The 13716-nt window shown below is 41.0% G+C and overlaps 1 protein-coding gene across 1 annotated transcript in view; it reads right to left on the bottom strand.

The window, feature by feature from the left end:
- KIF26A (kinesin family member 26A) overlaps positions 1-13716 on the bottom strand; it is a 101643-nt gene that overhangs the window by 59990 nt on the left and 27937 nt on the right. The window contains exon 3 of the mRNA XM_067295688.1: positions 6460-6960. Coding sequence (XP_067151789.1) covers positions 6460-6960 — 501 coding nt within the window. The remainder of the gene's footprint in view (positions 1-6459; positions 6961-13716) is intronic.

Raw genomic sequence — 13716 nt, 5'->3', positions numbered from 1 at the left:
CTGCTACTTTGTACAGGAAAATTTGCACTCCCATGGTATTTTCAGGGCATTGCTCAGGAAGTTACACTAAGCATTTCTGGAAGTTTTGAAGGCAATTAGCCTCAGTAACAGGCCTTGAGAGAAGATGAGACACGACAAAGGTAAATTCGACAGATTATCATTTGCAAATAACCTCTAAAGTCTGCTTGTCTTAAATCTACCCTTGATGAGTACAGGTGAAGTCTGGGCCAACATTCTTTATTATTGCTTGTTGACTTCAGTTGTCAACAAAGGCCAGTACGGACTTGTTTCCCTGCGAGAGCTATAATAATAACTGCTTAGCCTCGAGGAGCGAAGGATCAGAAGAACTGTGTTTTCAGGTGGTAATTTGAGCCACAAGAGGGTCTGAATCCTGAGGATACTCCTTATCCATACCCTGTCCCACAATGGTAAAACTGACACTGTGGCAGAAGTGTCAAATACACGACATAAAGAGATAAAATCCACACCCTCACCTAAGAAAATATTCATTTCCATCTTGTTGCCAATGCCCCTTAAAACAACTCTTACCATTTTAGCCCAGCTCACTGTGATACATGGGTTTTACTTAAAAAAAAAAAAAAAAAAAAATCATTTTCGTTGTCAGAATCCTGCACTGGGGGCAATTAAAAAGATTTTTAAAAAGTAAAAAGAGCATGGAGTTTTTAGCAATTAAACAAAATGTAGGGCTATGTTTTTATGTGCATGTTTAAGGCTGAAGTTGTAACCTTGCTTCATTGCAGGCTTCATAATCTCATCTGCTAATGCGGTGGCTGGGGCAGGGTCTCACTGATAAGTCTGAACGCAAGGCACTGGCATCAGCACCGCTCCCCTCATCGCCCCTCTCCTCTGTATTTGCTAAGGCAGCACAGCGCTATGCAAGGCAACACCAATGCAGCTAAAGCTAAAGGGAAAACAGAAAAGCCTCTGTGGAGTCCCGGCCCCACTGACAGTCCTGGGTTTGCTACTGACTTCTGCAAAGCCAAGGCTTTATACGTGGAGTCACAGAAATGTCCCAGTGCTCAGTCATCCAACTGACTCATGGATGAGATTAATGGCCAAAGCACCGCATTTAATTTGTTTCGTTACAAGATCCTCAAGTACATTTCTCGCACTCTACTAATAAAAGGTCACTGAGAAAGCTATCAAGAAAGATTCTAAAAATGAATTTAAAAATCCATTTTGTGTGACATTTATCAATGGAAAAAGGTAAATGCTGGAAAGTAACTTCTGTCATTCTTCTGTTTTCCACAGTCAGCATTTTAATTATATCTTCTAAGCAAAATATAAGTCATCCTCTTTATAAACAAACAAAGCAGATTTGGAGAAAGTTAACATGGGCTGAACTGTACCCTCAGATAAATACATCTGGATTACATTAGGATAAGTAGAAGATTTATTCCTAAGAACAACAGGATACTTCGAATTGTGACTAAAATAACTTTCAAAGATTTTGCACATAAAAATAAATGAACATAACTCTTTTAATTTCAGAGCATACACACCAGTTTACATGTACTGTGGTCCTCACCCTGCCCTCCCCCCCCAAATCAGGCCATAAATGTACACGTAACTTAAAGTTTGTGAATAATCTAAGGGACATACATTGGAATGCTGATAAATTTATAAATTTTAGATACATATGCTTTAAAAGTTTTACTTAAGTAATTTTTTCTAGTATTCCAACTTTTCCAATTTCCTAACAGCACATTCTTTAATATTTTAAAGCAACTTAGAAACTGGTAAAGAGCTAAGGAGCCACAATATTTTGCCTTATAACCAATACCATTTGTTTATATGTGAATTAGAAAAATAGTGTGCCAGGGATTTCATTTTGCATAAGATGAAAGAGAAAGCAATTTGCAAAACAAGCTCTATTTCACTGCAGCGTTTTTCCAGCACATGGGATGGCTACATTACCACTTTTATTAGTATGCAGTATTATATACTACATAACACAGTTAATTGAAAACATACTGTTGGACCTCTTTTCTCCACAATAAGCAACACATGCAGATACTTCTAATATGTGTACAATGTGTTTTCAATGATTTTAATTTTTAACATCTCAGCCAAATTCCGGTGTAACTAAGAAGTCTAAATTCCCCTTGTAACTCTCTGTTTCTGTATTAAACTGAGTGGTAATGCTGAGCACTGCTACCACATGTTGTGTTTCATTTGAGTAGTAACCTTACATTCAGTTGTCAGGTCTAGAATTAAAAGCATCGATATAAAAAACTATTTATTAATTAAAGTTGTCAGTGCTCCACTACAAATCAGTTGTCTTACACAAGAGTTATATCAGCTCTCTTCCCTTCACAGCATTCACTGTCTGATCAAACTACTTATCAGTGCTGCTGGTTATTATTCTTAGTAATTTTTCACGACAGGCCACTTGAGTAAAGTAGCTGATTACGCTCTTCACCTTTTGCATCTTGGTTGTGATCCTAGTTCTTCCTCTCCCTGGACCTTCCTCCAGATGCTTAATTATTGTTCCTCTTAATGGCTCCTGAAGCCCACAGTTATTATTTTGGTTTGAGCAGCACCCACACTACACTTCAAAGACACGTTCCTGTTCCAAAAATGTATAATCTATATAATGGATTTTCAGTCTTGAGCTCCAAACATGTATCAAAAATGTACGATGTTCTGCGCTCCTGACCAGCATTCGGCCCAGCAGTGACTTTGCAATCCTGAGTGGCATTAGGAGGTAATACATGCGAGCTTGGGGAGGAAAATGAAAAAAGCAGAAATCTGGTCATTTTTTTCTATCTGCAAACAATTCCACCACCTTCACTGTTAAAACCATCCATAAATAAAAAATATGGACCCTGGAGAAATGGTTGCAACGTGCTGGGTCCCCTGCGGCATGGCAGACGCACACGGCGGTGCTCTGTGCCCTCTGCGAGTCCACGGGGAGGCAGCTCGGGGCGGCCGCGCCGCCCAGCACCGGCTGCCGGAGAGCAGGGCTTGCCCCGCTTCGCCCACCCAGGCTCCACCGGCACCAACGCAGCAACAGCACCTTCGGCAGACAAGTCGAGCCAAGACAGACGTCCCCGATAAGAAGGATGCAGTGCCTTGTGGAGGTGCCTGTTGCTCTCCCGTAGCTATAAAGGAAGCCTGGGTAATTACCTTCAAATAAACATCTGTCTTTTTGGCAGCTAAAAATAGATGAGACGAATCCCAGCCTTTATCTGCGTCTGCCTTCCAGTCTTTAGAAGATGAGTCATGCTTACTTCATACGCAGCACGGAGTTAAATCACTGAGATGTGAAGTACTTGAACTCCTTGGTAGGAAACTGTTATTCAACACTTGTTTTGAAAAGAACTCTCTCATATGAAAACAAGGGACAGTTATAGATTTTGAATGAAACAGCAGTTTTTACAGAGTAGTCAAAATACCTAACATCACAACTGAGAGTATAAACTCCCTGGGGCAGGGGCCATCATTTTTGTCTGCAGTATCTTGCTTAAAAGGGGCTGAGGACTCCCAAGACACAATCACATTACACGTAATACATAATGTTCTTTGTGATTCAGTGTTATCCTTTTTACCACTTTTGTTTCCCTTGCTCCAGAATTCTTCAAGGCAGACCAGCCCTGCCCCACAAGAAGAGGAGACAGATTGCTAAGGAAGGACACCTCCAAATACATGCATCTTCCACAGCCCTCTCCAGGGTTAATCTTAAACTTAAATCCTATCTGCAACTTGAAGAAAGAATGGCCAAAATCATGTATGTAAGCATGAATGGAAATAAATAGACCAGCTTATGTCTTCTACTAGCTACACTGGTGCTGTATTTTGAAGATTTGCTCCACAACTGCAACACTGAGGTTTTCTTTGATTCCAGTGAAATGCCAGAGTCTGAAGAACAACTCAGAACTCTCTCTGGGTGTCCACCAACCTCTTCATTTTGGTGATGCCTCATCTGGAACAATATATCCAATTTGGGGCACTGCTATTTAGATGGATATGTGCCAACAAATGACAATTTAGAGAAAATTACAAGACTGATCATAAGTCTAGAAACCATGACCAACAAGGAAAGGCTGAAGGTTTAGTTGTTGGTTGTTTTTTTTTTTAAATATAGAAGAGACTAAAGAGAAACATGATAACCAACTTTGAATACATAAAGTATAGCTATTAAGAGGAACAGAATAAACTCTTCTCTGTGTCCACCAACTGACAACTGGAATAACGGGTTTAAATTACAGCACTGGAGATCAGGTTAAAAAAGAAAAAAAAAAGAAATCAAGAAAACCTTTCTAATGAGAAAGGAAGTTTAACATCCGAACTGACAACCAGCAGAAGTTGTGAAAATTCAATCTTTGCAAAACTGTGAGGTGAGCTGAGACAAGCTTTGGACAAGAATGTCCTGCAGTGGATGCCAGCCTAGGCAAGGGCTAGACTAGCCAGTCCCTGAAATCCCTCCCAGGCCTGCTTCCTCTGACACCTGTGATTCCTCATGGGAAAAGTGTTGGGCAGGGGGGCATGTTCTGCCTTACCCAAATAGCTTCATCAGACATGAGGTTCCCAATAATATAAAAAGGCAGTAAGACAATTCAAAGAGGCACAGAAAACAGAATTCTGCCCACCAGTCTTTAATAACCACATTTGGACTTAAAAAAATAAATAAATAAATAAAAATCCTAGCTTCTCTCCAGAAACTGTTTCTAAATCTACATCGTCCTTGCAGCTAACTGGATCACACCCAAGCAGTCTCCAACACTCACAGTCTAAAGGTGTTTGTCCTTAATTAAAGGTCACTGTTTTCCAAGCTACTGATTTTTGCCCGTTTCTAGATCACACTTAAGCTCTGTTGCATTATACACATGTGGTTTTTCTTCACAGGGGTTAAATACAGGGTTTATCATAGAATAATGCAGCGGTTAGGGGAAACCACATCTATCAGTCAGTATGGTTAAGCAGGAAGAAATCTGGAGCTGGGTGCTAGTGAAATATTTAAGACAAGAGTAAGGGCAGACAAGGACTGAGCAGGGAAATGGAAATACTGCTTCCAGAGAGTGCAGGCTTTTTAAGCCAGTAACTTTCCAATTTCTTCTGTTTCTGTGATATACACAGAATTTTAAAAATACCATAACGTCACATGCTTTACATGGGCCAGAGTGATGCCTAATGTATGGAGTAGCATTTTACAGAACACCACTCATTGTAGCCGTTCCCCAAATACTATGAAGAGTTGAATTGACCATTTTTTCCTCCTTTTTCTCAATGTAATATGATCAGAGAGCAATGCGACATCTGTGAAGATACACTGGATTTAAGTGGGGATCCCTCAGAGGTGGGATACGTGTGCATTCACATATTTCCATACAAGCGAGAAGTACCGGAAGGAGGAATCAGTTCTCCAAGCCTTTACTGGAAGCAAACACAACCGCCATCCTGGAGCAGTAGTGTTACACAACAGCACTCTTAAATATCTCAGATGATCTTGGAGCTCAGTCAGCTCAAAGCTATGAAGCAATTTTAGGTATATGAAACTGTATATAAGGCATTTATGTCAAATTTAAAGCTGCCTAGCACCAATGTCCCTGGTGTTGCAAAATGTATTACAAATGTCTTTTAATGACAAGCAGAGAACTTCTATTTGTACATGTCATCTGAATGTCAGCAACGGCAGCAGTGCAGTGTTTCTTCACACTCCCTCTTCACTGTCATGGGAAAGCAGTTTAGGAAAAAGTCTTAGTCAAAAAGGATCACTATATCTTCTTCTTCCTAGCAGTCTTCCAAAGATCTGGAAAATCACAAATCTGTAATGAACTTGCTTCTTAAGGTAACATGCTCCTCTATAAAGCTTTTTGCTTCCCCGCAGGGATGATCTGTTTTTAAAGCATACGATGAATACAGAATACACTGATCCAATATCCACAACACTTGCAATCTAACTGCAATGGCATTTACAGAGATATGCCGTTTGTAGTAACCTTTTGAACATCCTTCTTCTTTAGAGCCAACTGTTTTGCAACACATTTAACCTGAAGATTAAATTTCTCTATCACAGTATACCAACAGAATCCACCAAATTCAATACAGCCTTAGAAATTCAGCATTAGACTTGAGGGTCGAGTTCATCTTTGATATACCTTCCAAGCAGCTCCCAGAGTTTCATGTGACAAACCTGGCCTTTTATGTTTTCTGAAGTGGTCATCAGGTATGTGACAGCCAAACAACATCACCTGCATACATGAAGCTAAAACAGGTACAAAGACATCTGAGGGAAGGATCTCACCACCTGAGATAAGAAAGCAAATTCTCCGTGACATCTGAGAGAACATCATTCAAAGCGCTTTTTCAACTCCTCAGTTCTTGAAACGTGGTTTAAAAGAGATTAGCTGATTCCTGCTAAGATATATATGTACACATATAAATTTTATCTTTACCTCTCAGTATACACACACACACGTACATATGGCTACTTACTAGACAAGCCTGAGGCAGGAAGCTGTTCACCCTGGAGATGCTCCACATGCCCTCCAGGTACTGCTGAGCTTGGATGGTCACGGAGCTCAGAGCACCGCTGAGACCGCTGGGGGCCACTGTGACTTGAACACTGGAGTTTGGAAAACTGCCCGCACCTTGAGGCCATCCGAGTCCCTTCTTTCTCTCTGTCCCAGAGAAGAGATTTGGTGATTTTCCAGACTGTCTGCCCACTGGCCCAGCAATGAGCGGCAGGTCTCTCTGGGAAGAGACGGCGACCATGCGGGGCACCATGCTGGTCACCGCGGCGGCGCCCGGCGGCAGGTCGGGCATTTCGGGGTGGCTGGCTTGGCTGAGGGTGTGGACCATCTGAATGGCTTCCTGCTTCAGCTGGTTCAAGTGAGTGGCACAAGTTTCACATCTGCTCTCTCCTTCATTCCTGTTTTTCTGTAAATAGTCAGGCACTTGAAGCTTGTCAAAAATTAAAGCTGATAATCGTGGGTCCTAAAGAAGGGGGGGAAGCAGAAGAAAAAACAATATTGAGTAGAAAGAAAGAAAGAGAAAGAAGAAAAAGTTCTCTGTGACTTGCTCTTCACCCACCAAAGTCCTTGAAAGCTATCCTGGTAACTCTCAGGTTTCTCTGAATACCCCAAAAGATTCACAGGTCACAGCTGATTAATAAATCATAAGCAGCCTCATTTGTATGAGGCCCAGCATGAAAATTATCAGCAGAATTTCACAGTGGGGCTTGTGGTGCGCTTGCTAACTACTTATTCGTCTAATTAACTCTCCTTTTGAGACATCACATGTGCCCGTGTTTCTCGTGCACAGGGACAATGTTAGTGCTGATGCTGACCCTACAAATATCATAACGCATTTCAAACGCATACCACCATTTTAAATCCAGGAATATTAGACCTCAGAGTATTCAAAAAAATTAGTGCATGACCTGGTAAACCTTTCGTTGTCCTCACCCTCAGAGGAGACTAATCAAGTGGCATGAGAAACAGTTTACATGGTACTGCCCACAGCTGGCTCCTCTGCTAGCAAGGCCGTTATTTCTGATCTTTGCAACCCAGATGGTGGCAATATTCCCTTCCGCTACAGTTGCTTTGATGAGAAATAGATTTGAGCCTGCAGCCATGTGTGAAGGTGTGACAATGTGCACACCAAGAAGCTGATTTAAAAGCAACACCTATTTTGTTTCCACAAAGCAATTTTTCTTCCCCTCCCCCTGGCTAGTCCATTTTAAGGCTGCCCAGACACTTTAAAACCCAGCACTGTGTTTCCAGTTCAGAGATAGAGTTACCCATCTCCTAAAACACACAAATGCCTTCCCATCCCCAACCAGCTACTGTAGAGATTAGTCAAGAGATTAAATCCAGCTGTGTTGTAAATCTGCTATCAAGACTAATGCCAGGCAGTAAAACCAACCAACTTCACACACTCTTGTTGAGCTCTCCAAACAATTAAGGTTTTAATGAAATCACAGTGCAGCCAAAAGGTTTATTTGTTTAATTATTTTAAGTGAAAATATTTAGTTTGCTTGTTAATAATGAGGGCAGGCAAAGCTAGTATGGCAGCCATACTACACACGCTCAGGGTATCCCCAGATCAGCACTCATTTTAAAAAGTGTATTACTTTATGCCAAACTGCAATTGCTCTCTAGGAAATGAGTATCCTATTAGAAAACTAACTAATTCTGGTTTTAATTATAACACACATCAATAAAACTCTTTTAAGAAGTCTTGGCGCTGGTACTTTGGCTTTGCTTGTTATTCTCTTTCAACTGTGCTATTTCCCTTTGCTCTCAATTCAGAAAGTCCTAAAACACTGCTTAACTTCTCCAGCGGAAGCATGGACTTTATTTCATTTTCAGCTCCTGGACTACTCCTGCAATAGCTTCTTAAACTGACCTCCCCAAATACAGTACTGTGTTGACAGAAACCTTTATGAGTACCTCCAGCATCACATCACTCCACCAGCCAAAAACTATTGACAAAAGTTGCTTTTTTAACAATAGTCTAAATTAATGTCTATTTAATGACTTTTAAAAAAGGTCACTTCTGAGGTGAAAGAAAGCTACTCCTGCTGCTGACTGAACAGTAAGTTGCATTCACATTAGTGAACTGGTTTACAGACTCAAATGAAAGGCACAGTTTAATTTTTGTCTCTTTTCTCTTTATTGAGGTTTAGACCCTGGTAAAACTGTTTTTGAAGTTGTAGCATTTGCTTATAGTCCTAAGCACAAAAGTTCTTTCCCTCCAAATCTCACCGAAGACAATACTACTAAATGAATGAATATTAGTCAGGCAAAAATAGCATTCTAGAAACCTTTTTCTAACCCACTAGCCTCTTAGGAGAAAGTGGTATTAGTTAGACGGAAAAATATAAAGTTGCAGTGCTGCAAGCACTATTAAGCCTCAGGCAAAACAAAGACCATGCAGTCTATCTCCCAAGAAAAACAAATAGCGCTGCAGTCCACAGAAGCCTTTCCAAGAGAGAACCCTCTGAGCAAATTCTTGCAGATGCTGACACACAGCATCTATTCAAACAGCCCCCCAAAACGTCCCTTTCCCGTGCCCAGGGCCATACCACCCTGGCCACAGCCAGGCCCATCACGGGGCTCATTCCTTTGATTGAAGCTGGGCACAGAAGGAAGCACCTGCGGGTCCCGACTGCATGAGGCTCATCTGGCAATGCTTAAATTGCTATCAAATGTCGAAAGTTTCAAATAAGCAATTAAACTGAATTACTAGGTGAAGCAAGCTTCTCATTTAAAAGAAACAACTTCTTTTGATGTAAAGAAAATTTAAAAAAATGACCCCAATTCTAGTTCCATAAACACAGTTTACAGCGTAAGATAGACCAGAGTCAGGCCCATATTGCAGATAAGGAAACTGAGAGGATACCATGTTAAAGGGAGAAAAATATTTACTTAAAAATTTCACAGAAAAAAATCATGTAAGCACATTGTATTTCAGATTTAAACCTTTTCATTTAAAAAAAAAAAAAAAATCATTTCCAGCGCTTGTATTTTGCCAGGCAGTTACAAGAAGCCATTTAAGCCACTCATCCCACTGCTGTGATCACTTGTTTGTATCTGTGGCCATTCCCCTCCAGCTCCTCACCGAGGGACCAGCTGGGCCGTTAGATTACTTTTATTTTTCCACTCTGTGCAACAAAAACACCTGGCTAATGGCTGGGCGTGAAGGGCAGAGGAAACACAAGGTACTGTTAAAAACATTAACCGTAACTTAAAAGTTAAAGCCAGCCCCATTAAAGAGGTTTTACTACCCGGTGGCGATGCCGGGTGCCGGGAAACCCCTGTTTCGGCGGCCTCGCTCCCTAACAAGCCTGGGGTGGAAGTTACGCTCTCATGTTTTACCGGGGGGAGAAATAAAAGCAAGTGACCAAATGTGTTACCCGCACATGAGGGAGGGGGGAAGCGGTTAAAGGGATCCTTGCTCCGGCTCTGCTAACAGAGGGGCAAGGCGGGTACGCAAGTCGCTAGGGGGGTTGGCACTTCTGCTAAAATTAGACATACTATGTGCAAGCCTTTATTCAACGCAGCACTCCAAAACCACTGCAGTCTATTGTGCTGCAAGGAGGAAGATCCCTTTATTCCTTTACGGCATAACTCAACCGTGCTGTGCTCGTCACACCTACTTTCCAAATGCTATTCCTGCCTTCCGAACGGCGGGACGAGCAAAACGCTGCGGCGCAGTAACACTGAGAGCTTCCCTCTTGCTGCAGAAACCAAAACCCTAATTTCACCCTCAGCTTGTTAGTGGCGTACAAATTTTAAGATATTCAAACACTGCAAACTGTTAAGAGTAAAATCTACAGTCCCACCAGGGACAACTGCACTAGAGAGCCCAGCACAAGGCCAAGACAAGCGATGATCTCTACGTACGTGAGCAAGAGTTTTCAGAAACGCCTGATTTTACCAGACTTTTCAGCAAGTGCTTCTTACAGGCACAAGAAACCTCGCAAACCCCTGGGAGATTACACCCGCGCGTGCAAACGACTCGCACAAGTAGGAGCACGCAGACCCACGCTGGCCCAGGGAAGGTGGCAAGCTTGGAAAAGAAGGGCTGTGCTCCCACTGAACATATGGCAAAACAGCCACCGAGTTCAGTACGGGCAGCAGTCGGCCTGGAGTTTGCCTTCAGGCTTTTCCTCTGAAACCCCCAGTGGGAAAACAACCAGCTCAAATTTGAAAACACATCCAGCAACTTATAACCAAAAGAAGAAACGGGTCATTTTAATTCACACGTCTCTATCCGATATGTAACTTAGCGGCTGCCTTTCCTCCCAGTGAAATCTGGCATGGATAAAGTCAGTTTTCCCGCTACTTAGTTAACACTGATGTGCTGCTTGTGGGGCACTCGAGCAAAACCCTACATTTCACCACGGTAAAATATTATGACCTGAGACAGTTGCCCTTGAAACTACAGGCATACTGAAGCCAACTGCGACGTGCCCAAAGACCAGTATCTCAGAAATGCCCCGATCCAGTTTAGGCACCAAAATAATAGCCAGGTTTGTGAAAGGGAGCAACACCAAAGCACCCTGATGGAGCTGAACTCTTCTGACGTGCACTTAAAGAACAAAACTTAGATTTTCTGGAAGTTTTGTCTCTATTTGTAAATTCCCAAGTATTTAAAGGTTTTCAGTTAGATCTTTTGCTTAGTTAACAGGGACTAAGTAAGAGCATCTCCACTGCAAAAGAGAAATAAAGATATAAACTTTAATCTTACCTGCAGCTATCGACTGCTAACTCCCAAGCTCAGCAACAGGAGAGGACGGAGAAACGCATCTGGATTCTCACTTAAGAAGTCACTGAAGTAATACCCACCCATCTGTAACCTAATCCTTTCAGCGAGGAACTATCCACAGAGTGCGAACAAACGATGACGAACAAATGATGAAAAGTCAAACTGCCAACAGCCATCCCCAGTAATTACCTGCAATTCTGCCTGGTACTAGTTTGTGCAATGCAAGTATAGCTGGAGCAGTATTCTGAATTAAATGAAATTCTTGATATAAACATAATTAAAAAGAATGAAAGAAATGCTAAATGTTACACTGAAATATTTCCTTAAACCAGGACCTAGGTACACAACATTTTTACAGGATGCTTTGGGAGAAAGGAATGTACTTTCCCAGCACAAAAGGATCAATGTTAATGATTTTTTGTCTTAATTGTCTTTCCAGATTTCTGCTGTGCTGCTTACAAATTAGTTTTTATCCTACATGACATTGTGGAATATCCACTAATATCTTCTATACTGACAAATACTTTGAAGGCTGATGCTTGCTTTCAACTGTCTAGTCACTGTCAGAAAAGGAAAAGAAAAAGAGAACATCGTACTCAGCAAAAGCAGAGACCATTCAGTGTAATCAGGGAAAGAAGTTGCCATATAGTTAACTATCTCAAGGGAGTAAAAATATGCGCTAAATGTCTTCAAGTAATCCATGTTGTAAATTCATTCAGTTATTGACCTATATCTTATCAGAATATAAACAATCAGGGAAAGACAAACATGCAAAGCTTTCACAGAAATCGAATTCACGAGAAGTCCCATCTTTTTAAAAGTCTAAGAGTAGCTGGAACTTGCAATCATAACTTAACTGGGCTTGGAAACAGCCCTCTGAACAAGCAGCAAAGCACTGCACGTTTTCACGGCGGGCAAAATGGGCATGAATTAGAAAACAAATAGATGCATTTTTAAGGCCAAATTCCATCTGGCCTCCTTGCTGGAATGTTTTACTACCTTTAAGCAGAAAATTAATTTAAGCCAAAAACCTGTGGTCCTCCTCCCATGCTGTTGGCTAGTAAAATTTCTCCAGCTCCCGAAGCCCATTACTCTGTTTCTAGCCACATCTTGAATTAAAGCACACAGACACATCCCCCCTTAACACCCCAGCTGAGACACAAGCCAATTGCTTTTCATCTTTGGCAACCCAAAGAGTCAAAAAAAATATCTAAGCACATTTTCTTACTTATTTTAAAAGTATGTCGCATCTCTTTTAAATAGCACCCAGCTTTAAAACAAAAGTGAGGAAATGGGACAGATCTGCTAAAAAACACATGACCCCACACTAAAAATGACTGCAGTGTGTTTAGTTATTCTGAAGCCTCCGCTGAACTCTATTTATTTCCATTTCCTGCCCACTTTAATGTACTTCAGTGGCCCGCAGTAAAGTTAAAGCAATAGGTGTCTGTCATAAAGATGAATAGTGCTATTGGAATGCATAATACAGTGGAAAGAGGAAATGAGAGCAATCTGGTTTATTTACATCTCAGGCTCCCATCAGCACCTCAGCCTACCTCCCCACGGTTTCAGCGGCCTTTCCTCTTATCTCGCCCTATAGTCCCCTGCAATGATTTGGCTTTTAACCTCGCAGAACCAGAGGGTAGGAGCTGATCTCCGAGATCTGCGTGCGTGAGCAGGCAGAGCGGCGGCGCAAACAGCCGTGCAGCGTGCTCGGCGTAAAGGAAGCAAAATAAAGGTAATGGGAGTGATTTAAAATAATTAAAGGCACAAACAAAACAAAGGACTCCGAAGAGATCTGCTATCGTGTTTAAATTTAGATCAACACACAGGAACCTGACTACTTCTGAAAAATAGTAATTACTGTATTACAAAATATTACTTTTAATCTCCTTTCTTTACGATCTAATTAAACAGATATTTTACTTGCATTTGGAAAATGTTTTTCTTAATTTGATTCAATTTTAACATTCTGTATATTCTATAAACCACACATACAAACTAGTATGTAATTTTGTGCTTATTTTAATAGTGTCTGACTTCATTTAAAAATGATGACTTTTAATTTGCATGTTTATCGTTGAGTTTAAGTAATCCTTTAATTTTTCTCTTGGTTCTGTAGCTTACTGTAACTTCACAATGCAGATTCAGTACTGATTTTGTTCATATGAAAACATGGTCTTCCAATACCCATTATGTTATTCTTTCTCTCTTTTTTTCAGCCTTCATCACAGTATTATCATTTTGCATAGCAATAACTGTTTGGGGAAATAGTTGCAAAGCCATCATCACACAATACTTTGGTGTCTGAAAAGCTTTTGTTTGCATATCCCTTTTAGAAACACAATTAGATAAAAAATTTTGATAGAAATTAGACACTTTCAAATAAAAGATGAATAGCGTTCCATCTTTAATTATTTCCTCCTTTGAAGCTGGAGTTTAAACTCTGATTAGCCTATGAGCATGGTAACTCAGATT

The sequence above is a fragment of the Apteryx mantelli genome, chromosome 4, assembly GCF_036417845.1.
Source record: "Apteryx mantelli isolate bAptMan1 chromosome 4, bAptMan1.hap1, whole genome shotgun sequence".
NCBI classification, from domain to species: domain Eukaryota; kingdom Metazoa; phylum Chordata; class Aves; order Apterygiformes; family Apterygidae; genus Apteryx; species Apteryx mantelli.
The sequence above is the reverse complement of the archived record's forward strand: the minus strand, read 5'-3'. Positions and strand labels throughout refer to the sequence as shown.